Source organism: Mirounga angustirostris, unplaced genomic scaffold (genome assembly GCF_029215605.1).
Source record: "Mirounga angustirostris isolate CCGP_5_RB_7025 unplaced genomic scaffold, mMirAng1.0.hap1 SCAF_4, whole genome shotgun sequence".
In the NCBI taxonomy this organism is placed as follows: Eukaryota; Metazoa; Chordata; class Mammalia; order Carnivora; family Phocidae; genus Mirounga; species Mirounga angustirostris.
Window position 1 is genome coordinate 99,622,662 of NW_026991712.1, and position 20,176 is coordinate 99,642,837.

Below are 20,176 nucleotides of genomic sequence, written 5' to 3' on the forward strand. Positions count from 1 at the left end.
TCAAAAAAAATTATCATCATGCCTAAAAAATTAATGATAATTAATTTAAAATCAATCAGATACTGTTTTATTTATTTATAAAAGATTTTATTTTTTGACAGAGAGAGAGACAGTGAGAGAGGGAACACAAGCAGGGGGAGTGGGAGAGGGAGAAGCAGGCTTCCCACTGAGCAAGGAGCCCGACGTGGGGCTCGATCCCAGGACCCTGGGATCATGACCTGAGCCGAAGGCAGATGCTTAACAACTGAGCCACCCAGGTGCCCCTCAGATACTGTTTTAAAGTTTAGAAACTAATTTCATTTTACTATCAGTCTCCATTTCTCTTTACCTTCACAAATAGGTCACAAAATATTTCATAAAGCATTATATCTCTCAGGAGGTTCCTTAGTGTTTGAAGGATTATCCCATTTCAAAATTACAAACTCATTGTGCCACAGAAACTCCTCCAGGGATGGATGAGGACTGCCACAACGAAAGAACCATATGGATAACACATTACATGCTACCTGTTTACCAGAGTAGAATAGTAATTTATACTAGGCCATGACTCCTAACATAAAGGACACAAAGTATTATCTGCAATTATACAACAATCCAGTTAATATACAGAATGCTGATCTTAGAACATTGATGAAGCCAGAGCTTTGTTTGGCATATTCTTACTAAAAATAGTTACAGAGTTTAAAGTTTCTTTTGGTGAAGTCCTATACCAATATATAACCATATTTGACCTATCATGGAAGAAGGACAAATCTAAGATCTTCCTACAGGGAGTAGTATAATCCACTCCTTACCTGCTGCTCTTACAGTATTAAGAAGTATACCATCCTTGAAAATGCTTAGTAAGACAGATAAAATCTTACTTACTAGATTCATCTGATAGTTATGTCCAATGGAATTCAATGGACATTTCATCAAACGTGCACTATGAGTCAGATAACAAGCTAGCCATCATGGCTGCCCTAAGGAAGTTAATGGTCAAAGAAGGGAGTAGTCAAGGAGGAGACAAACATATAAACAGATACAATGAATTTTAATAGAGTTGATACAAAGAAAGAAATATGCAAAGGATGTTATGTGAGCACAGGGAGGGCACATAGTCAAAATATACTGTTTAAAAATGGTTTCCAGGAGTAGATAATTCAAGTCATAGGGTGCAGCATGAGCAAAGGCACAGAACATGGAAGAGCAAGACATGTATAGAGAACCAGAACTCAAAGCGCAAGGTGAGGACTGGAGAAAGTAAGGACAAAGGAATACACAGAGGCTAGAAAATGGAAGATCTTGCATACTATGTTAAGCTTGACTCTGCCCTACAGGTGACTAGGAGCCACCATAGTGATAAAGCAGCATTTGTGTAGTTAGCTCTGTGTTTTTAGACTGAGCCCTCTAGCAGCAAATTAAAAAGATGGATTCTAAGAGGTAAGAATGGAGAATAGAGGGGCACGTGGGTGGCTCAGTCGGTTAAGCATCTGCCTTCGGCTCAGGTCATGATCCCAGGGTCCTGGGATCGAGCCCCGCATCGGGCTCCCTGCTCGGCCGGGAGCCTGCTTCTCCCTCTCCCTCTGTCTGCTTCTCCCCCTGCTTGTGCTCCTTCTCTCTCTGTCAAATAAATGGATGAAATCTTTAAAAAAAAAAAAAAAAAAAGAATGGAGAATAGAGGGAGTCTGGAAGGAAGATGATGGGGGCCTAAACTACTGCAGGGATAGGGAGGATCCAGATGGGTAGATCAATCTGGATCAACATTTAGGATCAACTGGCATGACTTCACACTGGATAGAGAGTAAGAAAGGAAAAAAGCATGTAAGATAACTCCCAGGTTTCTGGAACTATGCCCAAAAGGGTAGAGTGAGGGCCTTTCATATAATAAAAGCTCATTTTAATTATGTTGAATGTCCTCCATTTCTTTTATTCAAAACTTTTTATTTTTATTTTTTAAAAGATTTTATTTATTGAGAGACAGAGTACACGCACAAGCGGGGGGAGCAGCAGGCAGAGGGAGAGGGAGAAGCAGGCTCCCTGCTAAGCAAGGAGCCCAATGTGGGACTCGAGCCCAGGACCCTGGGATCTTGTCCTGAGCCGAAGGCAGACGCTTAACAACTGAGCCACCCAGGTGCCCCTTCTTCTTTTTTTTTTTTTTTAAATAGAAATACCCTCATCTTACCTATATAAACTTTTGTGGTGGCACTTTGCCCTAACATGAGTCATCTGCTCCAAAAGACAACAAATCTATTTCCTAAACATACGTTAAGATATCTAAGATTTGGTAATCAACAACTTCAACTTAATAGAGATGCTGAATACTACCCATTGCTACAAGTTCTGATGTTTAATACTAACTTAAAACAGTTTTGATAAAGAATCTATTAGTATCCTGAAAACCCTACTAATAATTACATGCCTTTCATTCCAATATTTATGTTTATGTTCATTTTATTGTTTAGTGCAATGACCAGAACTTTTAGAATAAAATGTTAAATAATGATGCAGATATCACTGCTTTGTTCCTAAATGTATCCAAAATGTCATTAATATTTTATCACTAAATATTAAACTGGGTATTAGTTTATCATGTTTAGAAAGTACCCACCCCTTTCAACATTACCCACTTTTTAAAAAGCTCATTTATAAAAGATCACCATTTCAAAACTGAAACACAAAAATTAGGTCATTCATCTGACCATATTACAAATCCATCTTTTACCCCAAACATTTAGAAATATATTTCATTTTTATATTTGCATTACAATAGTTAGAAAATATAAAGTAACTATTCATAAACTCGTCCACAAAACATTAATAAACAATAATATATAATCGATCTTCACCACCATTTTCCTATAGAAAGGATATAAAAACTTATAACAAACACAACAAAAACAAAATATCATTTATAGGAGATACTAACTAAGGCTAGTATATTTTGAATACATTCGAATTTAAATTTGAAATGATCAGAGCTAAATACATGTTTAAATAAGGATTAAAAGCCACCATGAAAGCAGTAGTCTTACCTGTAACGAACATGAAAAGAATAGTCTTCCCTCATGCTTATCAAATTTTCCTCCATCGAGTCATATTATAAGCTGAGTAAAATATGAAATTATTTTATTTAGTGCCAATCCAGTTCTTTACAATGTAGAATTGTTGCAGAACATTGTCCGGTTAGTATATTAATGAGTTGGTGTTAATACATCCTAAGCTCCTGCTTCTTCTTTATTAATAATGAAAGGAGGTCAATGTCAGACAGCTTAAAGGTTCAAAATGTGTCCCAAATCCTTGCATCTCTGGCCCTTTCAGGAGCACTTCAGCAACATTTCTGCAAAAGGAATACAAGATGCCTTGCTTGAAGTCCTATTTTCAAAGAATAACCTAAAGTAATTCCAATCTGTACATAATCGCACAGCTAACTCCACAGACTGCTGTCATGTCAATCACAGGAGAAAAACAGCAAAGGGCTTAACTGTCGCCATAAAGCTTCTCAATAAGGATGTGAATATATTACATTTATTTGGGACCTGTACCTTAATTTTTTAAATTGTTTTAAAATACAATAATTTATGTAATATTTTCTATTATAAACAGATATAGAAGAATGTGTTAGAGTATCTAAAGAGATATGATACTTTAAGCTTTAAAAAATGCTATTATAACAGGCAAAATGAGAATTCAGTAATTATTTGAACAAGCCAATTCCAAACTCTAAATTTATTCCTTCAAAGACATTTGTGCTGATAATTATACTTGTATTCATTTGCTCAGAGTACATTCTATTTTTACTTTTTAAGGTCTTTAAAATGTTTTTATTAATACTGAGTAGGTACAAAAGAAATTTAGAAACTATGTGTATAGTAGAATGACACAACAAACATTTATATAACACCACCCAGTTGAAGATAAAGAACATTATTACTGCCTTTGAAGTCGTCTGGGTGCCTCAACTTAACCAATCACACGTTCCTTTCCCCTCTAAGGTGATCTCTAAACTGAATTTTGTTCATTATTCCCTTGCTTGTCGTTATAACCTTGGTTCAATATCTGCATAGGCCTAAAAATTATATCATTTAATTTTGTATGATTTTACTTAACATTGTTTCCGAGATTCATCTCACTTGTCGCACACAGCTACAGTTTGCATATTTACACTGTGTCATATCCCATTGAATACCAAATATATTTTTTATTCTGCTGTTGATGGGCATTTGGATTGTAGTTTTTGCATTTTTTTGCTACTATTAAAAAAGTATTGCTATGAACATTAGTATTAGTAACTTAATGTACTGGTTAAACAGCAGATAACCTAAAGACAGAATGAGTAAACTAGAAGAATATCTGAAGAAATTATTCAGACATTCACAAAGAGATAAAGAGATGAAAAATACCAAAGAGCAGTTCAGAGAAAAGGGAGACAAAATGAGAGGCTCTACAGAGGTCTAATTACAGTACTAGAAAGAAAAACAAAGAAAAGTAAAGGCAAAATCTTCAGTGATAAAGACAGATTTTTTTCAGACTTGAAGATAGACTTAAATTAGCAGATTGAAGAAGCACACACTAAATCCTAAATAGATAAATGAAAACGAATCCCATACCCAGATATATTACAGAGAAACTATAGGCCATCAGATATAAACTATAACTTCTAAGGCAGCAGTTTAGAGAAACAAATAAGGTAAGATATACATATGTGTGTGTATATAAATACATAGATTATATACACACACACACACACACACAATTATTAAGTCCTGGAATCTGTTATAAACAACGTTATAGGTCAGTTAGTCTAACATTTATCACAGCATTCCCAGAAAGGTCTTGAGGCGGCTAATCCTAATTTGAACAGTTCTTTTAGAAATTTGTTCCATACTTTGAGCAATCTTTCCATTTCTACCCATTTTTTCCTTTTGCTGCCATCCAATAAACCTAATTCCTTTGCCACATAACATCCTTTTAAATATTTCAACTATAACATAAACTAGACTCTAAATCACACACACCCACTGCTTTGTTAATCAAGTACAGTTAGAAAAGAGGTTAGTAGGGAACAGAGCAGAAAAGGACCCGTGAGGAGGTGGAAGGTGGAAAGGACCAGCCTTGGGAATACTGACAAGCTTCCCAAAGGAAATTAGGTTTTCTTATTAATAACCAGTTTGACATACAAAAAGAAAAACCACAAAATATTCCTTTTATACCTTCCCTGGCCAACAAAGGAAGCAGTGTCTTAAGAAAGGATGAAAAGAAAGGGTAGCAGCTATTAACCCAACAAAACTCTTTTTCTTTTGTTCGGAATCCTCCTTAATAAATAAAACACTATAAAGGAATTAGCGTAGATATTAATAGCCATAGCTTCAAAGTACATCTAGATTACATAACAGCTAAACTGTCAACCAAAAGGTCTTCCCCTACCCATGCTGAGGTTTAGGCTGTTATTTATAAAATGGGGCAGAAGGTGAAGTATTAGAATAAATTTAACTTTGAATTCAATTAAGTTATAATTTACTTGAAATATTTTTTCATCCAGATCATAATGTAATTCCAAATTTTACCAATCATTAAAAAATGTTAACTCCATACTTAATAAAATGTAAACATGGAGTCAAATTAACAAATGCATATAAATGGAGTTGTGAAATACCTTATTTAAGACTGTGTAGAGAAACATTTTAAAAATAATTAAAGTAAGAAGACAGAATGCTATTCACCATTTCAATAAGGACAATTTATAATATGGTTTTACAATTCTCAAAAGAAGTGTATCACAAACAAATCACTCTTACATTACAATCTCCATAACAATAAAGTAGCATTTCTTATAATTATTCACTGAACTAACAAGCAATTCTTTTTTTTTTAAGATTTTATTTATTTATTCATGAGAGACAGAGAGAGAGAGAAGCAGAGGCAGAGGGAGAAGATGCGGGACTTGATCCCAGGACCCTGGGATCATGACCTGAGCCGAAGGCAGATGCTTAACCAACTGAGCCACCCAGGCGTCCCACAAGCAATTCTTGATTCAATGATTAATTCTGCAAGAACTCTCTAACCAATTTAGTAACAATGTGTTCATTCATGCTCCACATTACACAGAGTTAAAAAACCCACTTCATATTTAACACATAGTTTATATATTACCAGTGTAGCAGTAATAAAATCTGCAATAAATAATAAATTATGTTCATCAGGATAAGAAAATTTAATGACAGGGCCAGGAAATGGAATGGAAATTATAGGTTTGAAAGAACGTTAAAAAGTCATCAAATCTCCAATCTCCATTAAGACTTATAACTAATAATTTACAAGGAAACATATGTCCTTCATAGCATCTCCCAGGTTTTAAAAAACAGTGCTCCCAAAATCTCACTGCTAACAAAAATCTCCCAGGTTTTAAAAAACAGTGCTCCCAAAATCTCACTGCTAACTCACAGCACCTTTTGGTCTGACCAGAGAAATAAAATGAAATAATTTTTTTCTATATGCTAGAAACTGACAAAAGCATATAGAAAGATAAAGTAGTATATAACTCTGCCTCACATTTAATTACCTGATTAGGAAGTCAAAATAGGCAGACTCTCATATGGGTAGGTGGACTTCTAGGCACTGTCCAAGATATGCAATCAGAGTAAATAAATCCTAGCCTTGCTCTACTCCATTGGCAGTAAAATATTTGCGAACTAAGTGATAGGGGAAACATAGGGGATACACAGTTACATGTATATCTTTTGTCCTTCCAATTTATCCAAACTATCCAACTTAAATGCCAATAACCTCTGGTCTGATTCTTTCTTTTAAGTATCTCTATAAACTGGTAACACCTATCAGACAATAAATATAATTTACTTTTCTTGCCTCCAGATTAATCTAAATTCTTTAAACTTTTCTTATCCTAATAATTCCCTCTAAAGTGCAATAGTCAAATTCTCCAAATCCCTTTCAGTTGTAATGTTTCAAGTCAGATACAGTAACCTTTTATCAATCTGAGCAGGGATAAATATGGAAGAAGAATCAAGAAAATATTTTATATTTCTTTAAGATTTTATTTATTTATTTGACAGAGACCCAGCAAGAGAGGGAACACAAGCAGGGGGAGTGGGAGAGGGGGAAGCAGGCTTCCCGCAGAGCAGGGAGCCCCATGTGATGTGGGGCTCGATCCCAGGACCCTGGGATCATGACCTGAGCCAAAGGCAGACGCTTAACGACTGAGCCACCCAGGTGCCCCTCAAGAAAATATTTTAAATGAAGTTCTTTTATATTAGACTCAAGGGTACAGGTTATAATAACAAATACACATTGTGGTAATAATGGGGATAATAAAGAAGGATGCAAAAACAAAGTCCAACAGAGAGAAAAGTTCAGTCTGAGTTTAGTGCGGCAGATGTTGAAGAGCCAACTAAATGCAAAAAAAAATGATTTTGATATCAGAATATATGACTGATGTGGGAAATTAGTGCCTAAAGCAAGGTAAGTCAGACCTAAGAATGGCTGGGTACTTAAGTAATCTGGCTAGGAGTACCTAAAGAAAAAGGAAAAACAATGCACACTGACTAGATGTGAGAGGCAAAGGTCATGCAGTAACAGAGAACTTAAAATATTTCCAATTTTCTTTTTTTTTTTTAAGAATTTTTTTTTTTTTTTTTTGCGAGAGAGAGAGAATGAGAGGCAGAGAGCATGAGAGGGAGGAGGGTCAGAGGGAGAAGCAGACTCCCTGCCGAGCAGGGAGCCCGATGCGGGACTCGATCCCGGGACTCCAGGATCATGACCTGAGCCGAAGGCAGTCGCCCAACCAACTGAGCCACCCAGGTGCCCCAAAATATTTCCAATTTTCAAGGTAGGTGGAACAGTAGCAGTACACAGTGACTAACAAATTAGACTGCAAGAAGGATACTTCCAAGAGGAAAAAATGGGTTACACTTTGAATAGGAAAAAGTGGAATACTTCTATTAAACTTGTACTTGGTAAAGTGCTATATTCACAATAGCTGAAAAAAATAAAGATATCAAATGAGATAACTTGAAATCATATAAAATTTGATAAATGGGAAAGAATCTGAGAGGTAAAAAAATAGAACTGAGTGACATTTCTGAATTTTTGCACATCTTTAAAAATTTTTTTAAATACCAATGAGATCTCAATGTTAATACTGCAATAAGTCAGTGGCAAAATTAAAGAGAAACTGCAATGAAAGAAAAAAAGCAATGAATAGTTCTGATTATTTTTTCAACATACTCAATCTCTAAACCAATAATATAACCAAATTTTTACATAATACTCTGAACTAAAGATAACTCAAGGTTATGTATGTACGTGTGTGTATATCCATGTATATCTATGTATAGTGTTGAACATGGTTAGTACCCACTAATAATTGTCATACATGGCAAATATAAATTACTTTACACAATCCCAAATTAATAAAATAAACAATCATACTGATTAGTTAAGCAGATCATTCTATTCTCTATCATTTTGGAGAAATGTGAATTTACCACAGATTATGCTATAAAAACTGTATGAATAAAGTTTTCCTTAAGCAAATATATAATCCTAATGCATGCACTCCAATTAAGGTTAAGTCTTAATTTATTGCTAATCTTTATGTCTGCAACAATCAAAAGTTAGTTTGTGAATGTTAAGCCAAGTTAGTTTAGAAAACAAGCATAACTGTGTAACTGCTAACTGAAACACATTTTATTATAAAAACTTTCTAATAAGCTGTTTGTGACTATCAGTCACCTAAACAAACAAATAGAATAAAACTCAAAGAATAGATTAATGGTTCTAGATTCCAAATAAATCCATATCTTAAAGGTATACCACCAGTCAGAAGGGTTTCCAAGTGTATTTGAAATTAAATCTCAAAGGCCATTATGAAAGATATCAAATACATGCAAACTAAGGTAGTATTAATTTCAAACTCTCATTTTTTTATTCTTGGCAGATTAAAAAAAAAAAATTCGGATCCAGAGCCACGGCCTTTCAAAACACAAATGCAACCACTTCAGAGTAGTATAATCCAAACAATTTTAGCAATATACAATAAGAATTCCTTTTCATGTTTTCAATGTTTATACCTAAAAGTTCACCACTCTAAACAACTAAACTATGCATAAACTTCCTTTTTTGATGAGAAACATTTATATTTAAGGACTCCAATGAATTATCCTTCCTGGATAACTAAATACAAATAAACCACATATGAAATTTCAAATTAGATAAATAAACAAAATGTAATATAGAAGAAGAAAAAGATTTGAATATTTCAAGCCTTCACTGTTGTTAAACAGTGAGAAAGGACCAAGTATGAGTCCACTCATACGAGAAATGCTGAATGTCTGTAGGTCAACAGCAGTTTCCAAAAGTCTCTACATAAAACACTGTGAATATAATAATTATTGCATGAGCAAACTCTTAGTGTCTTTGGTTTGGCAGCCCATGATAAATCAGGAAGAAGTTAAATACTGAAGGTTTTTCGTGGCGGGGGGGGGGGGGTGTTGATAAACTAGAAAGAGGCTCTATTTTTAGATTATACATGGAGTTAATCTGAATTATGCCAGTGACTACACTAATCACTAAAACTGCTGTTTTGTAATTATAATCCTCAGTGATTATAATAATTCAAGAGGATAAAGCAGTTCCTTCAAAATTTCAAGGAGATTACTTTTATGCAACATCCCTAATCTTGGTTTCCTTTTTCCCTACAAAGCAGTTATTGAATCAAAAGTCCTGCTCCAACAAGATTACTTATTTTTTTTTAAGTAGGCTCCACACCCAATGTGGGGCTCGAACTCACAACCCCAAGATCAAGCGTCACATGCTCCTGGGCGCCTGCGTGGCTCAGTTGTTAGGTGTCTGCCTTCGGCTCAGGTCATGATCCCGGGGTCCTGAGATTGAGGCCAGCTTCTCCCTCCCCCACTCCCCCTGCCTGTGTTCTCTCACGGTCTCTCTGTCAAATAAATAAATAAAATCTTAAAAAAAAAAAAAAAGGTCACATGCTCTACACCAACTGAGCCAGCCAGGTACCCCAAGATTACTTATTTATATTTACAAATATAGGGATGCCTGGGTGGCTCAGTTGGTTAAGCATCTGACTCTTGGTCTCAGCTCAGGTCTTGATCTAAGGATTGTGAGTTCAAGCCCCAAGCCGGGCTCCACGCTGGGCATGGAGTGTGTGTGTGTGTGTGTATATATATATATATATGTATGTTCGACTAAAGGAATAAGTATGTTCATTAGAATAAAATTAGTACTTCTCCCTATTACTTAGTTTTATTTCTCATCAAACTGAAGCCCAGAGTTTACAAATAATGTTAATTTTCTCTCCTATAATGTTAAATAGATATGGTTCTTTTAATCCATTAGTAAAATTAATAACCTTTTGAAAGAGTTTCAATTAGACACCTGCATAAGGAAAAGGATTTCTAGTTAACTGTTCGAAACACATAACAATTGATACATAGAATTATTACAATACCAAAGTTATAAAAGACATAGTAATGACTCTTAAAAAAAAAAAAAGACATTCTAAATTTTCATAATCCCAATTATATTTTCAGTGCTCTCTGAATGACTACTCAGGTTACAGAACCAGGAGATCACAAGAATATGTCTGCAATCCAAAAACACTGATGATTCACACTAAGCCCAATTTCTACCAAAAAAACCCCTCCTGAATGTGTATTTATTAGTCCTTGCCCTTTCTGATCTGTAACCTTTTTATTAATAAATAAGGAGAAATAAATTCCAAATGCAAGAGGGTTAAAAATGTCTAAAAACGGTCCCTAGAGAGTTTGAATTTTGAATTCTTTATAGGAAAATGTAACTTTGTCCTCTTCCAAAAGTTATCACTATCCTGTGGAAAAATGTTTTATTTAATTCAATAATGTTATGAGATGACATGGGAAGAATGATTCTAAATAAAAAGGACCATAAAAAACTTTTTGGAAGCAAGGATATCTGTACTGCACCTTGAAGGATGGGTAGACCTTATTAGGCAAATGAAGGAAAGGCATTGCAGTCACAGGGAAATGGCTCAAGCAAAAGCAAGGGGGTAAGAATGCACAGAACGTATACCCAGGACAAGCACACTGGGTTGGGAGTAGGAAAAGTCTAAGAAGGTACTAAAGTGTTAGGGACTGTGAATATGTATGTGGCCTTGTATTAAACCTTGCAATTTTTTCAACAAAGGAATAGCAAAGTCGGATCTGTGTTAAATAAACTGCAGCAACACAGGGTAAAGGAGGGAGACAGAAAGAAGATACTTCGAAAACTCCAGAAGCAACTACTGAACAGGAAGTTTTCTCTTGTCATCTCAAAACACCAAGCAAATTACTTTGCACATAATCGATGCCCAACAAACGTTTTTTAATTTCTTGCCTGGGAAGAAGATAAGAACTATGAAGTAGCAAAGAATCCTATACTAGTGAGAAAACTGGGCTTTAATACATATATGCTCCACAGTAAAGAGTATATTCATATTCATGTAAATAACTCAGGAAAGTTTTACTTAATTTTTTACTGTTTTTATAAAGATGATTACAGGATATTGAAAATGTTATATGATTTATAAGGTACTGAAAGGAAGACAGCGGTCTTAAAAGGAGGACTGAAATATTTCTGCATAGTTCCCAATAAAACACAACACCTACAGGCATCTTAAAAGTGGATTGTGTCCCTACAAATGGAATCCAGAGACCTGGAGGAAATTTAAACTGCAGAGAAGCAACAGAGCATGTGCTCTGCGATCAGGTCACAGTTTGACTTATTAGTTATATGATCTTGAGCTAGTTAAACTCTCAGAATTGGTTTGGGCATAATGACACTTATCCAACGTGTGTTGTGATGATTAGAGATCCATTTTATAAAGTATCTAACCCAGTGCCTGGCTCTGGTACTTAACAAAAGTACTCAATAAAGTATAGTAGTAATAATGATAGTAGCTGTTATTACTTTTTTGAATGTCTATTAGATTTAGAATAGTCTAAATCTACATCAGTTTTTTAATTTTCAAATTCCAGAGAACTAATTAAAAATTTTACCGTTTAGGTAAATCTTAAGTACAAGGCCATTTAAAAAATTACTATAGCCTATCTTCGTTGTAATTAGCTTAGTACCAAGTCTGAGATTTATATTAAAATATAACATTTGTAACCTTGCATGTCTGATTTAATAACATTAGAAAATACAACTAAACTGCTGATCTAGCCAAAGCAGATTTGGGGGGAAACGCCTCTACAACAATACCATACAACTTTTTACATTGTCTCTGCTCCAAGGAACTTGCCAGAACGAATCCATGGTAAGGTGGAAAGCAGAGTAAATCTGAGACTGCCCTTACACCATCACCCCTCCAGCCCTCACTCTACACACACACACACAACCCCCCCCCCCCCCCCGTCCAATCAACAGTGATCGTTTAGAAGTAAGCAACATAAAAAGCAACGAAAGCTGCTTCTCGAATAGGGACAGCCCAAGCAAAAAATGGTCTTTATCAGAGGTAATCACAGTGTGGTTATCAGACCAGAAATCTTCGGGCACCCTTCTAAAGTGGCAGCTTGAAAATTCAGCTCGATTGGTATGTTAACCCCACACACACCACGAAAGACTCCAACTCAAGTTGACAGAATGGAAAGCCAAGAAGCTACTCTGCTTAAACTCTGCGGCAGGGTTAAATCATGCATTAAGGCAAGTAAAATTTCCATCCTTACTCGTTTTCTTTAACGAAGCTCAAATGATACCAGTTAAAATGATCCAACTGGTTACCACTAAAACAAAGAAAATTATAGATTTTCCACGTTTTAACTCTTCGAAGATATCTATAAATGATACAGATTTTCGGATAAGGGCTTTCTTAACATCCTCTGCTTACTAAAACTTTTTGCAGCCACTACCAATATCTACGGTAACTCGACAAGTCGGTGCCCCGAATGCATGAGTTGAAATGTGGTGAACGCAGGTGTTTGACAAACACTGCCCGCTTTAGACAGCAAGCGCATGACTCCAAGTGAATGCTATCTGCCTCGGATTAATTCCACGGGGATTCGGGTTTTTAATCCACCGTTTGTTACACTCAGAATACGTGAGGAGTCGCTGTGCCCTATCATATACTCTCTATTTTTTAAAAAAGTTAGGGAACAAAGCTCTCAAACTTGACTCTCATTTAAAAATCTCGCCGCAAGAAAGCAACTCGCACTTCACCCCGTTTCTGGTTTCCTCACTCGGGTCCCCGCCGCGCGGGTCCCCGCCGCCCACCCGAACAAAGCAGGCGGACCCCAGACCCGGGACACAGAACCTCCTCACCCAGCCCCGCACACACTCGCCCCTCCCAGTCAGCTCCCTCCGCGGGGCGCCCTGAGACGCCTCAGAACTCACCTCCCGCGGGCCGGCGAGTCCCGGGAGCGCGGCGGCCGCGACGGAGCCGCAGCAGCGGCCGCCTCAGGCGACGGACGGGTGGCCGCGGCCCCTCCCCCAGGCGGGTCCGCGCGCCAGGGGCGCCTCGCCAGGCAGAGGCACTGCGGGAGGCAGGCACTCGCCCCCCGCCTCCGCTCGCCGCAGGTCACGTGGGCCAGAGCTCGCGCGGCTCTCCCCCCACCCAGGGGTCGCGCGGCGCCGCCGGCCTCCACAGCGCCCCTCCTCTGCGCCTGCGCCCCAGCTCCAGTAGCTCCCATTCAAACCGACAACGCCCCGCGTCTTTCGGACCCGCCAATGGCCAGCGCGGGGGGCGGGGCGGGGCGGGGCGGTTGTCCGCGCCTCTGCCTCCACCGTCCCGGGGCGGGGCACTGCGCGTCAGGCTGAGGGGGCCCCTGGGGGGCTTGGCCCTCCGCTGTTCCGGGGCCTGTCGTCAAGCACCAAGTTGAAACTGCTTTCCTGCCTCTTACTTCTTCTTCAGACCCTGAAGGGTGGAGCGATAAGTATCGTCCAAAGAGTCTTCAGAGAGGGTCCGGCCCGGACCCCTTTAAAAGATGGGCGCCCGGAACAAATGCGTCCTGCGCTGACGGCTCGGTCCAGCCTAGAGAACGAGTTTCCCAAGCGGCCTATGCGGGATGTTTAAGAAAAAGGGCTCTGTGACAGGAACAGAGGGACCCGTGTCAAAGTCCGAACAAGGCAGCCTCAGTTCTGGCGGCCCTGTCACAATTCCGGCGTTTCCAGCTGTTAAGAAAGCAAACTTGTGTTGACTGCAGAGTTGCCGGATCCCAGGAAAACTGGGTGGCGCTTGACTCAGTTTCAGGCCGCTATATTCCAGATACACTGGGAAAAGGCGGTTTTATTTCCATGCACCTCCTCCATTATCAGGTTTAACCAAAACATAGGTCTCAGTTCTTCACAGAAATACCAAGACTACAGGCTCTTTGGGCTGAAGAGTCGGATGAATTTAATTAGATTATTTCTCAAACATTTCTCCACTGAAATGAAATTTAAATGTTTCTGCAGGCTTAAGGGTGTGTTAGAGAAAACCCCACTTTCAGTATCTCTCTGAATGATGGCCATAACCAGTGATCCAGCATTTCTCTTCCTGGGAACGTGTTAGGTATCGCAAATTGGTTAAAATAACAGCTTTGGCATCACACTTGACCCGGATTTGAGTTACATCTTTGCCACTTATGGGCTGATTGACCTTAAAGGAGTTACTTATCCTCTTTAGCCTTAGTTTCCTCAACTGCAAAACACAGGTAATAAAAGTGGTGGTTATGCTTCCGTGAGGTAAGTTTTGTTAAGCGCCTGACTGCTTGATAAATGGCACCTATTATTATTATCAGCAACTACCTTTAAAATCAGGTACTTATAAACAACAACTGAATTAGATGGCTGTACCATTTCAGAGGTAGGTATTATAATTCTTTCTTACTCATAAATTCTTTTTTGGGTGTTGATAGAATGTTTTCCTATCAACCATTGTCCAAAACAAATCATGTCCCGCCTGCAAATCTTCTCTTACACATGTGACTTTCTGTCACTGGTATTAGTTATCTCCATCTTACTCAAGTTGAATTAGTTTTTAAAGTATCTTTTAAAAGGCATAAATCAGATTATGTCACTCTCCTATTTGAAAACCTTTAGTGATTTATCATTTGATTTAAAATAAAACCTAAATTCCCTACCATGGCCCACAAAGCCCTAAGTCATCTTGCCCTATCCACCTCTCTACTCTCCAGTATTTCCTTCTCCTCCTGGTTTACTTTGCACTTCGCTCCAAGTACACAGGATATTTCTCCAGCCCTAGAACAGACCAAGCCTCAGGGTTCTCTCAGAGCCTTCTCCCCGACAGTTCCCCCTGCCAAGATTTTTTCCCTCAGGCCCTTTAAATGGCTAGCTACTTGTCAGCCCTCAGCTTTCAGCTTATTCATTACAGTATTTAGCAAGTATTTATTAAGTTTCTGCTATGTGTCAGAAACTGTTCTAGGTGCTGGGAATATAGTAATGAGCAAGAGGGAGCACAGCCCCTGCTTCCATGGAGTTCAATAAAAATAAATAAGAAAGGGGAGGGGGGTGGGAGGATGGGTTAGCCTGGTGGTGGGTATTGAGGAGGGCACATTCTGCATGGAGCACTGGGTGTTGTGCACAAACAATGAATCATGGAACACTACATCGAAAACCAATGATGTAATGTATGGGGATTAACATAAGAATAAAATTTAAAAAAAAAGATATAAAAAAATAAAATAAAATAAAATAAAAAAATAAATAAGAAAAATACCAGGTTGTGACAGGTACCATGCAGAGAATTCAAAGGGGGGTGATGTGAGGGTGAGTGACTGAAAGACAACTTTACATTGAGGGTCAAGGTAAGAAAGTCCACTTTGAGAAGACAGTATTCAAACCAAGACTTTAATTATAAGGAGCCAACTTTTAAGCAAATCTCAGGGAAGAGAACATTAGGCAAAGGGAACAGCTAGTGCAAAGCCCTGTGAGGGCAAGCTTTGTGGGTTTGTGAAACTGGAAAAAGACCACTATTGCTTAAGTGAAATGAGGTAGAGAAGAACCTACAGGGTGAAGTCATACCAGATCATGTAGACCTTTGTAAGCCAGGACAATGAGTTTGGGCTTTACTTTCTAAATGTAATAGTAGCCAGAGGAAGATTTAAACATGGGAATAACTTCATTTGTTTATATTTTTAAAGGAACACTCAGAAACAAAACCAGAATTTCAGACATTCTATAAGACAATTAGCCCAGACTCTTCACAAACATCATTGTCATGAAAAACAAACCAACCAAAAAAGGTACATGAATCTTGTGGAGTCCTAAATCAGAGAGAGAGAAAATGAGAGAGAGACTATAAAAGACATTTAAGAAACAATTGGAGAAATTTGAATATAGATAATATATTAGGTAATATTATAGAATTACTATCAATTTTCCTAGAGGTGACATGGAATTATGGTTATATAGGAGAATTTTTTTATTTTTAGGAGATGCAAGCTGAAGTACTTAAGAATAAAAAACCATGACTTCAACTTATATGCAAATGGTTCAGCAAAAGACAGAGAAAGAAGAGAAATACAAACTAAATATTAACACTTAGACCTAGGTTAAGATATATCTCTTACTCTTATACTATATTATTCATGTATTATTCTTTTATTTTTTCTAGAAATTTGGAATTTTTCAGAATAAAAAGTAGGGAAGAAAATCGCTCCATAGGCTTCCATGTCTGAAAGTAATAACCCAGATACCCTGTTCACTCTCTCACTGAAAACAACTTAAAATGCTTTCAAATATTTAAAAAAATATATAAAATTTATCAATGACCTAGCATTCAAGTAAGGATTACTCAGAAGCTAGGAACTAGTAAAATAGATAAGCAGATGAACTTGAGATTTAGTTGTCACAGTCTCATGAGACATGGAAAAAAGAGACAAAGGCCAGGTCCTACCAAGATGAGGAATCTAATAAGAGACTCCACACATAAGCCAGGATCTCCCAAAGTCCTTGTCAACCTTTTCTCAGAAGACAACAAAAGAAAATTGCCTGCAATCGTCCTTAACATAGAATAGAGGAGGATATATCTCCTGATATTTTTTTCTGTGTTTTTTGTTTTGTTTTGTTTTGTTTTTTACCAAAGGCAATAATCTGCTCTACATGGCTTGTCTGAAACTCAAGCACATAATTTACTTTAAAGTGGTTTCAGGTTGATGGTGCCCCTAGGCAGCTGGTAAAGGTGAACCAGATCACTACTAGAGACTGTTTGTATCTCCCCAAAATTTATATGTTTAAACCTAATTCCCATTGTGATAGTATAGGGAGATAGGGCCTTAGATTAGGTCAAGAGTGTAGAGCACTCATGAATGAGATTAGTGCCCTTATAAAAAAGACCCAAAGAGCAGCCTCACACACAGGGATACAGTAAGATGACACCCCTCTAAGAACCAAGAAATGGGCCTTCACCAGACACGATGTGCTGGCACCTTGATTTTGGACTTCCCAGCTTCCAGAACTGTGAGGAATAAATGTTTTGTTTAAGCAATCCAGTTTATGGTATTTTGTCAGCTCAAGCTAACTAAGACACCGACTTGATCCAGACCCCCAAAATTTACACAGCAGAAGTTCCAAGAAATGTGAACTCTCAGTCAAATTACAAATCATACAAAGAAACAAAGCATCTTATACAAGAATTAGCAGGAAAAAAATAACAAAATCAAACTCTTAAAGACTTTGAAATTGTAATTACCAGCCATAGAGTATAAATATGTTTAATAGATTTAAGGCAATAAAATAAAAGATTGAAGATACGAATAAAGAGCAAAATTCTTTCAAAAATGAACAAGCAGGTTTAAAAAAGAATTTTAAAAACCTTATAGACTTAAAAAAAAAAGACACATAATAATTAAAATTTAAAAGTCAACAGGCAGGGGATACCTGGGTGGCTCAGTCGGTTAAGCATCCAGCTCTTTTTTTTAAGATTTTATTTATTTGAGAGAGAGCGCGCACCGGGGGTGGGGGGGGGAGGGGCAGAGGGATAGGGAGAAGCAGACCCCTGCTGAACAGGGAGCCTGATGCAAGGCTTGATCCCAGGACCCTGAGAGTATGACCTGAGCCATAGTCAGACACTTAACCAGCTGGGCCTTCCAGGCACCCCAGCATCCAACTCTTGATTTCAGTTCAGGTCATGGTCTCAGAGTAGTGAGATCAAGCCCCACTTTGGGCTCTGTGCTGGGCATGGAACCTGCTTAAGAATATCTCTCTCCCTCTGTCTCTCCCCTCCTGCTTGCTCTTGTGCTTTCTCCCTAAAAAAAAAAAAGTCAATGGGTGGGCTTAACAGCAGATTAGACATGCTGAAGAAAAAATTAGCAAACTAGAAGATAGAACCAAATTAATTTTTTCACATAAAAGAGAAACATGGAGGATAGAGGGAGATCTAACATGTCTAATCAAAATTCTAAAATGAAAAGAAAATGGACAATACCTTAGGCAAGATTTTAAAAAAAGAAAAAGAAAATAGATATTTACACATAAGATAATGAAAATACAGAGCACCAAAAGCAAAGTAACTTTATAACCATTGCAAGAGAAAGGGCTGACCACCTCCAATGAAACAACACTTAGCTGATAGGTGACTTTGCAACTGTAAAAATATAACCCAGAAGAATGTAGTGAGAGAAAATGACTGTCAACCTAGAATTATTTAACCAGTAGAAATATCTTCTAAAAATGAGAGTGAAATAAAGGCATATTTAGGTAAACAAAAACTGATTTTGCCATCACAGACCCTCACTAACTGAAGTTATAAAGGTTACCTTTCAAGAAGGAAAATGATTTTAAATGGAAAGATGCAAGAAGGTGGTGATAACCACAGTAAGTGGTAAACATTTGGATACCACTATTAACTGATGTCATTGTTCTTTCTTGCCTTGTAAATTCACTCATTCATCTATTCAAGAACATGTTTTTAAATACCTATTATGTGCTAAACACTATACTGAGTGCTAGGGACATAGCAGTGGCATTTTTACTGCATTTCCACATTGCTTGAAAACCCCTCTGGTGTTAACACTGCTGATACTGACATTTCCTTGATCCTTTCCCAGTGCCTTGGAGAAGGGAGAGAGCAATGAGTGTGCATAGCCTTACAACATGCAAGGTTGTTAGGATAGCCCAAGCTTAGTGTTGTTGTTTTTTTAAACATATGGAATTTTTAAAATTTTTTACTTATTTATTTTTTTAAAGATTTTATTTATTTATTTATTTGACAGAGAAAGACACAGCGAGAGAGGGAACACAAGCAGGGGGAGTGGGAGAGGGAGGAGCAGGCTTCCCACTGAGCAGGGAGCCCGATGCGGGGCTCGATCCCAGGACCCTGAGATTATGACCTGAGCTGAAGGCAGACGCTTAACGACTGAGCCACCCAGGTGCCCCGTATGGAATTTTTTAAAAAGATTTTATTTATTTGGGGCACCTGGGTGGTTCAGTCGTTAAGCGTCTGCCTTCGGCTCAGGTTGTGATCCCAGGGGCCTGGGGTGTAGCCCCGCATCGGACTCCCTGCTTGGCGGGAAGCATGCTTCTCCTTCTCCCACTCCCCCTGCTTATATTCCCTCTGTCACTGTCTCTCTCTATGTCCAATAAATAAATAAAATCTTAAAAAAAAAAAGATATATGTACCCCTATGTTCATTGCAGCATTATTTGCAATAGCCAAAATATGGAAGCAACCCAAGTGTCCATCAATAGATGAATGGATAAGGAAGACATTTTATACACACATATAGATAGATAGAGATATATATGGAGATATATATATATCTATATATATATGGAGAGAGAGAGAGAGAATATTACTCAGCCATAAAAAATATGGGGTGCCTGGGTGGCTCAGTCAGTTAAGCATCTGACTCTTGATTTCCTCTCCCTCTGCCCCTACCCCCGCTCTCTCTCTCTCAAATAAATAAATAAATAAATAAATAAATAAATCTTTTTTTAAAAATGAGGTTTTTTTTTAAAGATTTTTATTTATTTATTGAGAGAGAGAGTGATAGAGAGAGAGCATGAGAGGGGGAGAAGCAGAGGGAGAGGCAGACTCCCCACTGAACAGGGAGCCTGATGCGGGACCCGATCCCGGGACTCCAGGATCATGACCTGAGCCGAAGGCAGTCGCTTAACCAACTGAGCCACCCAGGCACCCCTAAAAAATGAGATCTTGCCATTTGCAACAACATGGATAGATCTAGAGAGTATTGTGCTAAGTGAAA

At 37.9% G+C, this 20,176-nt stretch overlaps 2 protein-coding genes across 6 annotated transcripts in view; one reads left to right on the forward strand and one right to left on the reverse strand.

The window, feature by feature from the left end:
• The window catches only part of GPSM2 (G protein signaling modulator 2), a 60,904-nt gene extending 47,228 nt beyond the window's left edge, over positions 1-13,676 (reverse strand). For 3 of the 5 annotated variants that reach the window (XM_064588719.1, XM_064588720.1, XM_064588718.1), the window contains exon 1: positions 13,366-13,676. In XM_064588719.1, the coding sequence (XP_064444789.1) occupies positions 13,366-13,661 (296 nt within the window). In that variant the 5' untranslated portion in view covers positions 13,662-13,676. Of the gene's footprint in view, positions 1-3,014; positions 3,320-13,365 lie in introns of all 5 variants that reach the window. The other 2 variants (XM_045897064.3, XM_045897063.3) reach the window with 2 other exon arrangements.
• Positions 13,677-13,773: 97 nt separating this feature from the next.
• The window catches only part of AKNAD1 (AKNA domain containing 1), a 56,181-nt gene continuing 49,778 nt past the window's right edge, over positions 13,774-20,176 (forward strand). Inside the window, exon 1 of the mRNA XM_064587531.1 lies at positions 13,774-14,694. The gene's annotated coding sequence lies outside the window, so the exon portion shown is untranslated. The remainder of the gene's footprint in view (positions 14,695-20,176) is intronic.